The following is a 16,571-nucleotide window of genomic DNA, read 5'->3' as shown; positions in this document are numbered from 1 at the left end:
AATGAGAGAAGAAAGGATGTAAGTTAGAAATTTGGAGGAATTCTAAAGTTTCTAAAGCTCTGTGTGGCATGCTTTCATACACCATTTCCCCCAAATATTTGCTTTGAAGAGTTAGGAAGCAGATCAATATTCATATCTATATGGCTTAAATAAATAAATATCAGTGGAATGTGGTTGTATCAGAGTCTGGAAAACAACTAGCCAAGAAATCTGAAGCAAATGAAACTGTTAAGATTATTCCCTACCTCGTTACAGGTTTAACATATGTCACATTGTTCCTCATAAAATGTATTTTGAAGGAGCAGAGGGCAGTATAATCAGAGCTACAGATGCTCAGCAACACTCTCATTTTATGTACAGAGTATTTTTTCTTTTAATTCAATGACATTCAAGTGTCGTCACATTGAAATAATGGGGCCATAGGCATGATTATTCCCTAGCATGTACATTTTACATTAAGAAAAACGATGGTGTGGCTTAAGTCCAGAACTTGGTGTCGCACTGCCTCCATTCTGGTTCAAGGCCTTGGGACTACAACTTTTCAGGGACCAAATACCATGCAAGTCATTTGAACTCTTTATAGCTGAGCTTTACCTTTTTAAGTAAAAGTACACTACAATGCTTGATGCATTAGTATTAGAAAAACAGCTACAACAAGACCAAACAGCAAAAAAGGAGAAAAAAAAGAAAGGTTTATAGCACTGAAGGGTACAAGAAGGTTGAGCTAAGCAATAGTTATACCTGCTTCAAACCAGCCAAGGAAACCAGAATTTCATCCTCTTTTTCCAAGTGTTCTTGTAATATGACTTCCTGAATATTTCCTGCAACATCAATAGAAAAAAAAGGTAAGGAGAGAAAATTCCCTAAATAACCTCTACCACGCTGCCAACTTACCTCTGACTTATGCTCTCAAAACAAAACCCCGAGACCTGCAAACACAATTTCACACCCAGACCTGGAGGCTGACAACCTCTTTAGCTGTGGACATGAGGCCAGCCCACGCCTGGCACTGCTGCCAGGAGGGCCCCAGCAACGCTCTGCTGTCGTGGGACTTCCACTGCCCCTGTGTACCAATGGACTCAGGCTATTACTGGCCCCTAGAAAAAAGCATTGGCCTCTGTGGCTAACGGAGTTATATATGTCTTTGAACCTGCAAATGCTTTGGAAAGCACTCAAGAACATTTATGGGAATCTGCTGCAGCTCACAGAAAGGGTTGGGGTAGGAGTGCAGCAATCTTTGTCTTGATCCCATGGCCACTGCAGCTGCTAGAACACTCTTCTTTAGAAAAAGACTGAAAGTTTCATTCCCTTTCCAATCCCTTCTTTTAGTTAAAAGACCCAGGGCTGAGCAAAACTTATTTGACAGGAAGAGCAATGCAGTAGTGTCACTTCAGAAGATTCCTGCCTTCTATACCTATAGCACTGTCCTCCAAGGATGCATTTCAATACTCTGGTATATGGTGTTTGCAGGAGTCAAGGCTGGAGGCTGGCTAACACACCAGAGCTGGAGCTGTGGTGGTCTTCCCTGTGTCAGGGAAATCCTAGGCAATGCTGCAGTCCAAACCAGTCCAGAGAAACTATAGCTCCGATAGCTCTGCAGACTCTTTATGTCAGGTCCTTCTCTGGCCTCCTAGCTCCTACCTTCCTCCTCTTTAAGAAAACAGCAAAGATTCCTAGCGACAGTTTTACAGAATGAGATGGTATCTGTCAACTGAAAATGACAGGATACTCTTTTGTGCCACTCCTGTCCAACATAGACAGAGCTGAGCTCAAATTCCTCAGTGACACTCATTTGGGCACAACACTTTGCTGCTCTTGAATATCTGTATCCCGGGTGCTTCACAATTAGAGGTTTGTACCATTAATCCACACCTGCATTGCATTTGTTTGTTTTTAAAAACATCCTACATGTTCAGGGCCCGAACCGCTGAGAAGCCAAAACTTGTCACAGATTATGCTGACACGGATGAATATGATGATACTGCCCACTCTGACACAACATGAAGTTTCAAGTAAAAGCATTAAGCAATTTGGCATGAGTTTTGTGTGTACAGAATAAATAGCAAAAGAATGAGGGGTGGGAGACTGGACAGGAAGAAAGATTAAAAGCAGAGTGGTAGATCAAAACCTCACATATAAACCCAGAATTTTGAAATTGAGTGGGGACCAGAAATCAGTAATGGGTATAAATGAAGAATGGAAAGGGCAAACAGGAGAGAGGATCCAAGCCTACGCACTAAATGAACTGCTAAAAAGAAGCATTCTGAAAAGTAGAAGGAATAGAAGAGACTAGAGCTATGAAAGGCAATAGATGAGAAGAGTCCATGGTGTGATTGAGGTCAAGAGCAACAGTGGAGGTAGGATAACTCAGCTTTGCATAAGCAGCCTATCTGAACAAGGTGAGCCATGTTAACATTATTTAGCACTTATTATTTACCATATTACAGTGGCAGTGTCCTGCAGCAATGAAGTCAAACATAGTACAATTGAACAATGTCTAGTATAAATTTAACATCAGAAAGACACTGCATTATGAAGGCTAGAAATAATATAAAACTATATCTTTCTGCAAATACGTAGCATAATTAACTCAATTTTACTTGCTTTTTTACACCTTGCATCTAAATTGTCTAGTCTTTCAATTCAGTAAACGAAAGATATTAACATTTACTTACAAAATAATACTTTAGACCCTGCTTTCCATTGTTTAACAAACAATGCATGATTTACTACTTTTAAAAGGTCCAGAACTTGAAACACGAGAAGTCCAAAGTCTTCACAGGCAGGAAAGCAATGCTTAATAACAGCCACAATCACTGAATTCAACTGTCTTTTCCATTTCTCAGCATTACAAAGAAAAACATTTCTATAGTGTTTGATCCCCACATAAATTAAAACCATATATTAAAAATCTACAGTATGCATACTGACTAAGTGGATGGACCAAGAAAATAATTCAAAACAAACCTCCAACCTGCTGAAGACTAAATGAGGGAAATCTAAAAAATCAGGAAAATAAGAGTGAGAGAACAAAAGCTGAAAGGCATTCCACATGATGTGGAAATAACTACTATTATTTCTGTTCTTTAGAGATGTTTTATAAGTCAGTACTTCAAAAAAAATGGAAAAGAATCTATCATCGCTACAAAAAACAGCTGTAACTGTGTTTGAAGAGCCAGTACACTGAGAAATTTCTAAGAACTTATGAATGGAACTATGACAGTCAGCAGTAAAAATTAATAAAAATGTTCGTATCATCACATACTTACTTTAGCAAGATTAATGCCGGATTTTAATACTAGTTTCAGAGGAAAAAAGGTTAAAAGAGAAAAGGTTGGAAATGCAGCAAAATTTTCGAACACCGAACTGTTGAATTTCTCACATTTTTCCTTCAATTTGTGTTATCTTTAAAGTACAGTATGACATATGTCCTGGATATATACGGTCTATTATTTTTAATCAGTTAAAAATCACTAAAATATATTTTGGAAAAACTTCCACTTGGAGTTTGCGCTAAGACACAATTTTGGACTCGAAGAGCACACTTCCACTTAACCCAGAAAAATGTCCCAAGATGCAAATCACTGTAATCAGCCACTCTCCCCCCGAGTAAGTAACAGTTGTGGCATAAGGGCATAAATTGGGATGTCCTCTCTAGTACAATGAAACAGAATGAAGGTTTCCATGTGGAATTGACAATGGATCTTCCTTCTTCTTAAATATGCCCTTGAACTGCACATGGCTTCTAATCTATGACCCTCATCCCTTTCGAATGCAAAGTTTATTATCTACCGGATAAGTATGGAACCCAAATTTATCAGTGCTTATTCTTTTTCCCTGGCTAATGAGAGGAATTAAAAAAAAATAAATCCTTAGAAGAGAGAAGGATACAGGCAATGTGATTTTGCATGAGTGCCTCCTTGATCACATCCTCCTGCTGGGACCACCCTTCGCAATCCATGTGGACTGGGAGCAGAAGTTGGGAAGAGGAGGAGGGATGGCAAGAAACTCAGCGCCTACCTGCGCAGCCGCACTCCTGTGGATGGCTGTGCCAGGGCTCAGCAGTCCTCACCTAAAGGACTTTCATCCAAGCCCCTTCCCACTTCTGGGGGGACCTCACAGGGCAGTCAGTTGCTGAGATGAACTGGGAAACTAAGCTGTCAAGTGCAGACAAAAGCTTTTCATTTTACCCTTCTGTATCTCAGAAGATACCCGTGTAACCATAAATAGTTTTAAAAACACTAGCTCTGTTAAGAGTGCTAGGAAGTGTATTTGAGATGATATTGCTCAGCTGAAGGACTTTTACATTAAGCTGAGATGTATCATTTAATTATTATTCCAAGAGATGTTACAGTACTTTGAGAGAAGTGCTTTATGTATATAAATGAATTGGCCATTTATTGGGTTTTTTTCCTTATCTGATGCTCTATAACAGTACCTCACAGCTTTAATTTTTTTTTTTTTCATAAAATAATAACTATCTTAAAAAAACCCAAACCCACAGATGTCAACTAGGAACTGAAAACACCTTCCTACCTGTAAAACAAACACTGATAGAGTGATTCAAACAAATTGATTATGTGATTTCCAGATTATTCAAAACTGAGTTCAGTTTGATTCTATGCTATCAATGTCTATCTCATTGGGAGAGCTGTTGTCATTCAAAAGTTAACAAAATCCTATGATACTTAGAAGACTAAGGCTAAGGTCAAATATTTCTGCTACCTTTTTTTTTCTCTCTCTCTTTTTTTTTTTCTTTCATCATGATTTCATTTAGCTGATGCCAAATGCTTTCTGCAGAAAAAGAAAATACTTCTGGTTCAGTGAAATTCTTACCAGAGGAAAACAAAAGGTGAATTTTGCAACCTGTCACCTGGTGGTGGGAGCACTGCTGTGAGGTGTAGGAGATCCCAGACAACCATTACATGATTCTGGATTTGTTTCAACGTAGTACTAACAAACTTCTAAGTTTCATAAAATGAACTGTCATACCATAACTCTACTCTTGGCTAAGCCTCAGAAATACTGGAGCTGTAAAACTAGTTGTTCTCTTCAGAAGTCAGCAATGTTATCCACTATTATTGCTGCCCTCAAACAAGACTCACAACCCCAGGGATGCCTTTCATGTAACTGATTAGAATTAATTTTGGGTACTTACTGGCAAATGAGTAGATTCACTTAAGTTTGATAGATACTAGATCAGAAAGTCAATAACTACTTCCTCAGTGAGACTATGATCAGCTGCCTTGATATACTTCAAAGTCAACTATAACTAAAGAGGATTAACATGGAAATGATTGCATTCTTGTTCTTCTTTTCTACAAGATATAGGAAAACAATGTATCAAGTAGTGATTTGGGCAGCAACAGTTGAAACAGCTAAAAATTAAGATGAAATGTATTTCATTTGCTCTTACAGTTATCCCAAATTGTAAATAAGTTCACATGCAAACTCACTGTAGAAGTATTTTTAAAAAACTTCAAGATTTATATTTCCTCTCCCTAACTTAATTTCTAAAATTTAAACTGAAGACATGCAATCATCCTCCGTACAGAGACGAAAGAGGACAATAATCCACAGCAGCTCCTAGCAGGAAAATTAGAGAAGGCTTATGCTCTTTGATGACTGAACTGCTACATATTGCATGATGCTATGTGCCGTCAATGCTGAGCTCCCTAGCCAAGGAAAGAGGCTGTTCAAAAGTTTCCTCTCTGAATGTGGAAAAGCTGTTAGGCTTGGCCTAATTATTTTAGAGGCTTATTAAGTAAACTAACTTTCACTGAAAATTTTGCCTGCATTCAATACAGATTCTGCAAGAAACCCACCCAGAGCTGCATTAAATGAGTGGGAAAACTAGGCTGTTGTAGACAAGGTCTTCTTGAGCATCCCTTCATGCCTGTCCATCTGGAAGACAGACCTGCACCTCTTCCCTTCCACCAGAGAAGCGGGAGATATGCAGAGCTCCAGCCCTGAAGGATGAAGGCACAACACGGACCTAACTTTATAGTAACAAAATCAGGTGGAGGTGGAGAAAACAGAACCTGGGAATAACTTTAACGTCCTTGTTCTCTTAGGTTGTTTTCTCTTGTACTGCTGCCTTTTTGCAGTGCATCTCTCTTCTAATGATTTCTATTTTAAGCTGGTCTCTGTGGGGCCTTTCCAGGAAGATGAGTCCTGCTGAGAGGAGCTAACTCAAAATAGCTGCAAGCTTTATTATGAATGCTGCCTTTCTACTACTAGTTCCTGATCAATGACTTGTGAACAATCAACAGTGCCAGAATCATGTTTTTTCACCCTTGCTTCCCACTACTGAGAAGACAGCTCAAACTCAGAATGCAAAGGTACCCTCCCATTGCCACGGGGCATAAGGGGAGAACTGAGTGTATTACTTTACCTCCTTATTTTTTCCAAAAAAAGGAAAGCAAAAAAATCCCAATGTTCCCATAGATGTCAAGGCATAGTCAATTCTCTGGACTTACATTCCAGTCCTTTCGTATGAATGTTTTTATGAAGTTGGGGTTTACAGAAAATGCTTCCAAGATTTCCTGCACAGTATACCTGCGATAGTGAGACTGCTTTTCACCAACATTAGAGGGCTGGAAGGATGGACTGGGAATTTAGCTTCTGGTAATAGATTTTTCTCTCTTTCCACAACAAATACTTCCTTCCTACCTGAACTTGATCTGACTTTGAGTAGGAAAATGTGCTCTCTCCTTAAAATTGGACAGAAAATCTAGAACTTAATAGTGGTTTGTGGCCTTTCTAGAAAGACTACACTATATGACATACATAGTGACGTTGCTTTTTAACAATGCAGCTTAGGATGTTTCCAAATACTGCATTTTCTTTCTGGCATTAAAAATACAAATGAAAGGAGTTAAACTTCCTTCTCAAACAATAGAGTTAGTGATCTAAGTGTTGATGTAGGCAACACCACTAAGTCATCTAGCTTTCATTTACCTATCTCACTGTGAATATCAACTCTTATTGTAACAATTATGCATTACATTAAAAGCATTACTTAGCAACATTAGAGTGTTAAAGAATTTAAGGATCTTAAAGATCTGAAGTATTAAATTCTTTGTGAAGTATTGCATTCTTTAAAACATTTATTTTAATCTAAATTATGTATTTATATAGTATATACTTCTGATTCATGTGCCATGTGTGGAGCACCAACACTTTATCAATATTTTATGTGTGGTAATGCTTGTGATGTCAGAGAAATATGTGGTAAAAAGTCACCAACCATCAACTCATAGCAATGCACAGAATCGCAGACGTACAGAAAATGAGGTTGGTAGGGCCATGAAGTCATTTTGTCCATCCCTTGGTCAAAGGCAAGATCAACTCTTAACTATGAACTCTAATTTACAAACAATAAGAAAACTATGCTTCACATATACCTTATGTCCATGTTACCAGGAAAAAGTGTATTCCCAGGCATCCCGTGCTTTCAAAGAGAATATAAAAGAGCACAGGCACTGTGCCTCCCATGGGAGAGCGTGCTCTTCCTATGAAGGGCTAATTTTTCTGGAGAAATTTTGGCCCTGATGGTCATGATAGACTGTACCATCCTACACTCCTCACATGAATGTACAGTGCTGATCATTGTTAAGACAAATGACATCTGTGTAGTAGTTATCATGTGCTCCATATTCCCCCATCTCCATTCTGCTCACTAAAACTCTTTACCCATGACTACAAACACCTACTAGGACCACCAGCCTCTGAGCACCTCCAAGCAACTTATTTTTCTTAAAGTTCAAAGCAAGTTTTTTACTCTCTCTTCTCCTGCAGAATTGTTCTCTTCCTGTTGCTGTTTACATTCACTAGAAATAGAAAAATTACTCTGGTGTGAAGTGACAAGCAAATGAGAATTTGTTCTGTGTAAGTGACAAACTTAATAGCCATAAGAAATTGAAACCTTTCCTAAGGGGAAACTACATGTTTTCAGTTCCTTATGATCTAAACACTTCATACTGCAACAGATTGCAGACATTACACCTTAAAATTGCTATGGTTGTGTAACAGACAGTTATTGCAGATCATGTAGAGATTCCAAAAATATAAGGTTTTCTACTTGTTGTATGGCTGAACTCATTAAAATCGTTTCTGATTTTATGAGCAGAATGATTTACTCAAATACTGTTGCAGTAAATGCTACATAAAAACCTGGATAGATCGAGAGTTTTGAAAGCAAACATCCATAAATGCCTGAAATTCCATTTAAAACATTCTTAAGGGATTTTCTATGATGCATGTCATATATAGAATAAATGACAACAAACTGACAACCGGTTTTTAAGTTTTCTATGAGATCATTTTCTCCAGTATAGAATTATGATATTATCTCAACCTGTGTTAATAAATACTTCTGAATGTATCACCATGTATTTTCCTTTAATTCAACATTGTTTGGAGATTTCCTTATCTGTATGAAAAACACTGTTGCAGTTATTAGTTTCTACTGTTCTGTCAACCTAATTACTTAATGGTGAGGACTTATGGAAACAATTAAGCATACAAATTATTTCATTCCAGTTAGTTTTAGTGTTTGACCTGTGTGGAGAAACTCGTGTGATGTCAAACCATTATGCATCTGGTTATTTCTGTGTGTAAGAGAAGTATACCTTGTTGCATTTTATGCTCTTTTCCACTGTAAAGACTATTATAAAAGGCTACTGTTGCATACTTTCTTGAAAGATTGAGGGTCAAAGAATGTACATTAACTCCTCAGAAAAATTCTACATTTTGGATCAGGTACATCAACATTAAATTGTTTAAATATTTACCTGGTTAATTGATATTTAATAACCATAACTGAATAACTTGTATTGAGGGTGTATGTCAATTTTAGTCTGTGCAAGTTTTGCCTATGTAAATAGCAATACACTGGACAATTATTGGTTAAAACATTGCATGCAAAAGGTTAGTTTACATTTCTCGATTAAAAAACATCCACAGTTTTCTGTGCTATGAAGCTGGTGAAATTGTGCTGCCAGTCAGGAAAAAAAGGATGTTGCATCTTATTTCAGATTAAAATCTACAGAGTACTCATAATTTAAGTCTTGGATAGTTGTTTCTTCTGAGGTGAACTGAACATCAATGAAGACAACTGATACTGACACAGGAGATAGATAGTATATAAATCCAATACACATTACTGATGTAATTATTGTGGCTGCTGCTCAGTAAATAGTATGTTTCCCACAGCTATGCTAACCTGGAAGAAAAGCTAAAGCATCAAAACCGAAGACTATTCTTTATTAGGAAGGAATATGCAGTTTGAAACAGCTGCTTTCAATTTTCAAGTAGTGTATACAAAGAAATTATGGATCCTGACTACAGCTATAGGACTTTTCAGTTCTCTTTAAGGATAGAAGTTGATATAGCAAAGACACCTATTTGAAGTGACATCTCCAGGAGTCAGGGAAGAAGGAATGGGGCTGATTTATAAATCTCACTGTATCATTCAAACTATTTTGTGTTAATCACTCACACGTATAACTTTTTTTTTTGGTAATTTTTTGAGACTTTTATGATTACCCTGTGATTATTCCCTCATTGAAGAAATCTCAGTGTATTAACTATATTCTCTCTGTTCATTACAAACTTTTGTTTCTAACCTATGGCATTTCTGTTATAGAAGAACATACTAGGGTCAAATGTGCCATGAGGAGATGGGGCAGTACTCCTTAAATCAGTGTCACGCTATTACAGACTTTTTTTAAGTATCCATGGAGTGTATTTCAGTTCTGGGTAAGACAACTGCAATTTCTATTTCATTGCCTGAGAAGTCGGATGTCAGAAATGAATGAATTGTACAGTACATCCATTCAGTAGTGTCTGGTGTTGCACATGAAACTGTTTTGCCTCTTAGGAGAGACTTTGACCTAAACTGGTTTAAAAAAAAACAGAGATACTGCAAGCCCTGAGACATATTTGTATCACTGATTCAGAAGTCCTTAGCAGTGGATTACTGACAGTAGTGCTGGATTTGTGCCTGGGTTATAACTGAAAAGCAAGTCAACCCAAGCTGTGAAGCGTGGTTACATTCACGTTAATATAAATAATCAGAAACACACGTTAAAGAAAAGCAGTTTTCCTCTGTTTGCCTTAATTTTGTTCCCTGCACTTTTGAATGTCTTGCACAGGTTTGATAAATGTACTGATTTTCTGTTTGCTACCTCTGTACAGTTTAGAGTCAGGCTGCTGCTCTGTTCCAAAGATGGGGACTTTTCCATGTCACCTAGTCCCTCTGCCTACTGCAGTCCTCTTCAGTGAAAACAGTTGTTTTCTGGAATGATTCACGTAGCTCTGTGCCCTTCCTTTAATGCTGCCATGTATTCTGAACATGACAGGCAACCATGACAAGCTGAACAAAGTGTGAAGAGTGAAGGAACGTATCACATGTGCTCCTGCTCACCTGGTTGGTTACAACATAGCTATAATGATTTAAACTAAAGGTGGATCTTGAGGAATATAATAATAAGCAAATCAGTGACTATGGTAAGGTTCAGCTACAATAGTGCCAAAGATCTTTATGGAAATAATGGGAAATTAACAATTCAGCCATGCCAGAATTTAGCTTCTGCCAAGGTTTTATTCCTCTAAAGCTGACATCAGAAGATAAACCAATGCCTAAGAGATTCTGGGAAGGAAAGGGTGGATTGTCAGCGGCAGGGAGATGTTCACCACACAAATGGAAGGAAGCAAGAGGCCAGTGGAAGTAAACATTGTAACAGGAATTCACTGAAAGTTTCAGGGAAAGCTGTTAATTAGGTGATGATGGGGTGCATAAGCTTCATTATTTTAATCTTCTCCTTTTCATACAGACTATCAGGATGAAAGCATCTCTAGGTGCCTAGCACAGTTGGACTTTCAGGACTGGCACAGCTGTAGAAAGAAAGTAGCTGTCTATCAGTTGAACTGTGTGTTTTTGACCTTAAGAGTTATGCTCAAGGGACAAAAAGATGGTTAAAATTCATGGGGCGTGAAGAATTACACTTTTATTCTTCCTACATATATATATATATATAGCATGACCAGAAGTGAGAGTCTGAAAGTCATGCTATACAACAAATATTTGTTTCCCAGTAACTATTCCTGTATTCAGTTCAATAAATTTGTTAATGTTCTTTATTTATAAGCTGTTTTAATAGGTTATTTTACATCATTATTCTTACCCAAAGGAGCAATCCCCTTAGACTCATGGGGCTATGTTTGATGTGGCCTTCTTTTTACTTAGAACATTTCTAATCACACTGGGTTTACAAACTATGGATTATTTTATTTATGTCCCAAGCATAAGAGAACTCATTTAATGCACTTACTTCCTCAACAAATGCTAAAGTGTTTCATTTCAACCCAGGGCAGCAGAATAATTTCCATTTCATTTTATCCTTACAGAAATGTCATAACCTTTCATCTCATCACATGATACATAAAGCAAGAATTCAGTACTATCTTGCATACATTTAACAAGTACTGCATCCAGATCTATATTGGGTGATATATCAGCCCCTAAATAATAAGCAATTAAGTGAACTTTTTCCTCTCCCTACCCCACTGCAAATGATCCTTATAATGAAATGCATCCTTGTAACAGTTGCATGGACTGTTAAAAGAGGGATGGATGAAGTCAGTCTAATTAAGCCTTTAAAGGTGCTATTTCACACAATAACTAAAATTACACTGGCAACTATATCCTGCAAGTTTTTATTCCTCTATTTTTGTATTTTTCTTTCCTTGCCCATGGTGTTTGCAATAATCACAGTGAAAAGGTGGCTTTGAACTGTGTTTAATAAGTCTTCCAAATAATATTTGTCTGGGAGATGTCAGGCAGTGTAAGTGTAAGTGGCTGTAGCAGGGACACATCCTGTGATCCCATCCAAAGAACTTGCAAAAGACTAGCTTTTTTTTTTTTTTGTTACTGTGATGCCATAACTTCTTGGCATTTTTTAAATATGTACAGTTATCTATAGGCTACCTATGAAAGCCAAGAGCTGACATGTAATTCTAGTGGCAGAATGCCGCTGGTGTTTAGAAGAATGGGGGATGAAAACTTCACTTTTCCACATCCCTTCCATAATCCACACTGGAGGGGCAGAGATGTACCAGAATACTGGTGAAGGACATCTTACAGATAGTGAAGTCACATTAGAAAATGCACTATAAGGAGAAGCCAACCAGCCCCATACGGGTAGCTCAGAGAAGGATTTATTTGCTTTGGCTTAGCAGAGCCAGCATGCTTAAGCATAAACTTACTAGATGCAGGTCAGAGCTGAGAGGTTTTTGTGATGTTGCCTCCAAGACAAGAAGTGATTGAAAAACCTGGATACCGAGCAACGTATTTCTGAGACCCACCTGAATATCTCTCTAGCAGCTGGCTCAAGTTTAGCAGTACCAGTATGAAGATGAAGTTAATAAAACCAGGCAGACGTATATTTCTTCTGTGTAACTGGGCACCTTTGCACATATTTCTAGGGTGTTGTGCTGAACTCTGTGAGCTAACTCTTTGTGGAGCTGGTATGAATCCGCAGGGCTTATTAGCTGAGGTTCTGTGCTGTGAGAAAGCAGCTAAATTGCTGCTGAATCTCAGCTAGATGAGGAAGCAACCTTCTGCATTTACATAGTGCTGCCCTTAAGCAAAACCAAGTGTGGAATGACCTTAGTTTCTCTACTTTCATAAGCTGATAAATTCCCCATCAAAAAAAGAATAGTTTCTATATAAAGATCCCCATATCCAAGTTTATACTGAACCAATGTTCCTTTAAATTGCCTCTCATGAAAAGGACTTCCTGTACTACATGTGTAATTATTTGGTAAACTTTCACATACTTGGAGGTCTGAAACTATGCCTCTGTTGGAAAAAAATGGTAGGTTCTTCTGTCTTAAGAGAACAGTGATGGATTGGTTCCTTTTCCTTATAAACAGATGACATTTTAAAATTCAGCACTCTTCTCTCTGGAACAAAACTGGCAAGCTTACAAACATCCTTCACAATCTCTCATATTAGTACTAGCCTATGGAGGATTGATAGCTCTCCAGGGTTTTCATTTACTTTTTGTTAAGAGGCTGTGCCTTAATCCTGGGCCAGTGCCGACATGGTCCAAACCCTAAAGCTACTAGAATAGCATATGGTGTCAGATGGTAGTGTCATTAACTGGTGTCATTTGAACTGCCATTTAACAGTGCTGTGCTGTCCTGAGCCTGGGCCATAATGAAGCTTTGCTCTTTGAGACCCTCCAGATTGACTTCATGTTGAACTAATACCTCAAACCCAGTTCCATGTCAAATGTGAAGGACAAGTGAGGAGCCTTCCAGCAGATACCATGGGTGATGTTTGGGTGCATGCCTCTTAGACAAATTATTCATTATCTGCTCTGAGGTCACATTTACCAGGGAAAACATTCTTCTGAATGCATTTGCTAGCTTGATGCTTTTCTTTCCACATAGTGAAAGAAGGGAGGAAACAATAAAAAAATCTTCGAAAAGTAAATAACATTATGACAGTTTATAATATTGTAATACTTAACTGGTATATTATGGCTTTCTGAATCATTGAGCCTTGAGGTATTTATGTGCACTAACAGAAAAGTACCTCACAGAAAGAAAAATGCTGAAGAATATTACCACATTACTGAATGCACCAGGGACAATATTATTTCCTGAAAAAGGCCAGTATATGCGAAAAAGTAACATCAAGAAAATGCATCTCTGATGATGCTGGAGCAGTAATAGCTATGGCAACTATACTTTTTCACTATCAGCTGAGTAATATTCTGCATTTATATTGTGAACAAAGCCGCAGGACAGGCTTACAAGATTGGATGTGTCTTCATTTCATTAATGGAAAAACCGAACTCAGGATTTTTTTTAATTTTTTTTGAAAGCCATGATGAGCTTGTGAAAAAGGGTGGGAACAGAAGTAAAATCTGCCTTCCTATCTGTCCCTTTTACATATAAAAATTTCAACGTTTGTCCTTGAAGGCATTAAAAGGCATTCCACCCTAGCCGTTCTTAAAGCTCTTTCTAATGCACAGCTCTAAGAAGGACACAAAGATCACAGAATGGCTTTCCTCCGGTTTCATAATCAAAGACCTATTTTTAATTTCCACACGTAGCGCTAAGTAGTAATATTTTAGAACCATCATTCATTCCCATGGTAACATCCCCTGATATTACAAGCAGTTAATTATGTCGTTGCTGTGTGGTACACTGTGTGGTTTATTTACGGAAGGAGATAAACATTTAATGAAAGCATCTTTGAATATATGAACAAAATAAAAAGTGCTGTTCTATCCCTCTGGTCTTTCCTCATGCTCTATGTAAAGAAAATGCAGTGTTAGCAGATATCTGATGAAACTTACAGAAATACAATGTTCATGGTAAAGAAATGTGATATCATTATATGGCAAAGAGAAGAATCTGCCCAAGTTTTTAATTAAACAAAATTATTTTCTAAAAAGACATCATATGAAAATATACTTGGTATAACTGGAGTTGATATAAATAGATTATAAATAACTAGGGATTCAAAACAGAATAGATGACTTCATGGTTATTTTGATCATTTCTGAGCTACAACACATGACATCTCTGTCATGAAGTAAGTGCCCCTGACTGTCATCAGGATCCCCCTTGGAAGGGAAAGAACCTGAGAAAAGATGGCCAAAAAATTCTGACTGGAAACCATAAAAGAACATTCTATAATTGTTTGACATTCTGATTTATAGTGCCAATTAAATAATTCTGTTGTGAATGGTCACTGGATATGCATTTTTATAAGCTTGAATTAATATTATTTTGTTAAAAAGTGACCTGCAAATATAACGCAGTCAATACAGGAAAAAAGAATATTGGTTGAGTAATAATGTCTGAAAAAACTTTAAATGTCAATCTAAAAAAATGTGGCTTTTTTAAAAATAAGAATCTTAAACCTTATCAAATTCAAAAGGCAGGCCTTAGACTAAAAACTGACTTATTGATAATTCTTTAAAATGTTGTCTAACTCTTTCTTGAAGGAATTAGTTCTGGAAGGCTCCTCAAATTTTACATATCTGTATGTTTTTATCAATATTTTAGACAACTATTAAATGTATGATGGCTAAGTCTGCAGTTAGAGTGGTAGAAGAAAACAGAGTACATTGAAGTTAGTTACCTGAATTATTCAGTTAAAAAGCCAAATGACAAGAAGTGATTTTTAATATAATCAAATGCAAGTAACACATACAGAAATAAACATTTCCTGAATTTACCTACAGTATAAAATCCTCTGTTTAGAAAGCTGTAATTCACCAGATTTTAAAGGTCATAATGGATTATCACCTCAACCTATCACTGTATCAAAGAGCAGTAATGTGATGCTGCATTAAAAATGTTTAAAAAGAGGAATACCACATAAGAGTAGAGAGGTGACCTTGCCTTTGCCAAGTAACCACTTTGCTGAGCCCAGTGCTGGTACAGCATATCCTGATCTGATTAACCCACTTCAAAAGGCATATGAAAACCCTGAAGAATTCAAAGGAAGACCACAAAAATGAGCAGGTCTAAAAAGCAACCCATATAAAATGAATCTTAGTGTGTCCTACCTAGCAAAGACAGTGTTGGGAGATTACTTAATCACTGTGTATAGGTAAGTTAGTTAAATGAAGATTTTCAACCTTGCCAGCAAGAATGCTACAAGAGCCAAAAGCTGGATGATGAAGTCAGAAAAATTCAGCATCACAGGAAGAAGTAATATCCTTTAAGTTAAGTGTCCCAACAGATTACAGGAGGAGTGATAGAACTCATCTGCTCTGCAGTCTCTGAATTGAAGCAATTTTCATGGGTAAGAGATACCTGGGGGAGAATCAGACCAGGTGCAGTAGCAGCCCCCGCTAACTTTTCCCTTAACCCTGAAATGACCAGATACGCTCTGAGTTTTATTTTGCTGCCATTCCCTGCAGCCCTGAGCAGTGGATGGACACTGGAGAAAATCCTCAGGGGGTATTCCATGATGTTATAGAGAATCCATTTCCTTGGACAGCCTGATGGCATGTGCTGCTCAGATCACCAGGATGAACGTGACAGACAGATCTCAGGTCAGAAGGGATTTTGCACAGGTCAGACCAGCAAGAATCCTGGTGGTTTTTTTCCTGCCTTCCCATGGATCATCTGCTGGCTGATTTGGGGATACCCAACCTCATCAGTTTGCTACAAGCGCAGAAGCTGTGAAGGTTGGTGGTATCTCAGTCTCTCTTGTGCTCTGTTTATCATGTGCAACTGTTAATCTCTATAGGCTTTAAACACATCAGTGCAATCCAAATTTACAAAGTTAATAGCCCATGATGTTGACAAGACATTCAGGAATATTGTGAAGAAGTACAGGGAGTGGGACTTAGAAGAAACTAGGCTGGAAGGCTCTGAGAGTGCTGCAGGGGTGCCATGATGCACCCGGTGCAGCCCTGCAACCAAAGCTGTATAGGGGATGGCTTTCCCCATCCTGCGAGGGTAACAAACTGATCCACAATGCTCCTGGGAGACTATGGGCCCTAAATGTTTTCGCTTCTAATATATTTGGGGAA

At 37.8% G+C, this 16,571-nt stretch overlaps 1 protein-coding gene across 2 annotated transcripts in view; it reads right to left on the bottom strand.

Annotated features, from left to right (window-relative positions):
* Positions 1-16,571, bottom strand: part of TBC1D5 (TBC1 domain family member 5) — a 332,932-nt gene that overhangs the window by 10,746 nt on the left and 305,615 nt on the right. For both annotated transcript variants that reach the window (XM_049798069.1, XM_049798068.1), the window contains one exon: positions 742-821. In XM_049798069.1, the coding sequence (XP_049654026.1) occupies positions 742-821 (80 nt within the window). The remainder of the gene's footprint in view (positions 1-741; positions 822-16,571) is intronic.

Source organism: Accipiter gentilis, chromosome 4, assembly GCF_929443795.1.
Source record: "Accipiter gentilis chromosome 4, bAccGen1.1, whole genome shotgun sequence".
Classification (NCBI taxonomy): Eukaryota; Metazoa; Chordata; class Aves; order Accipitriformes; family Accipitridae; genus Astur; species Astur gentilis.
The sequence above is the reverse complement of the archived record's forward strand: the minus strand, read 5'-3'. Positions and strand labels throughout refer to the sequence as shown.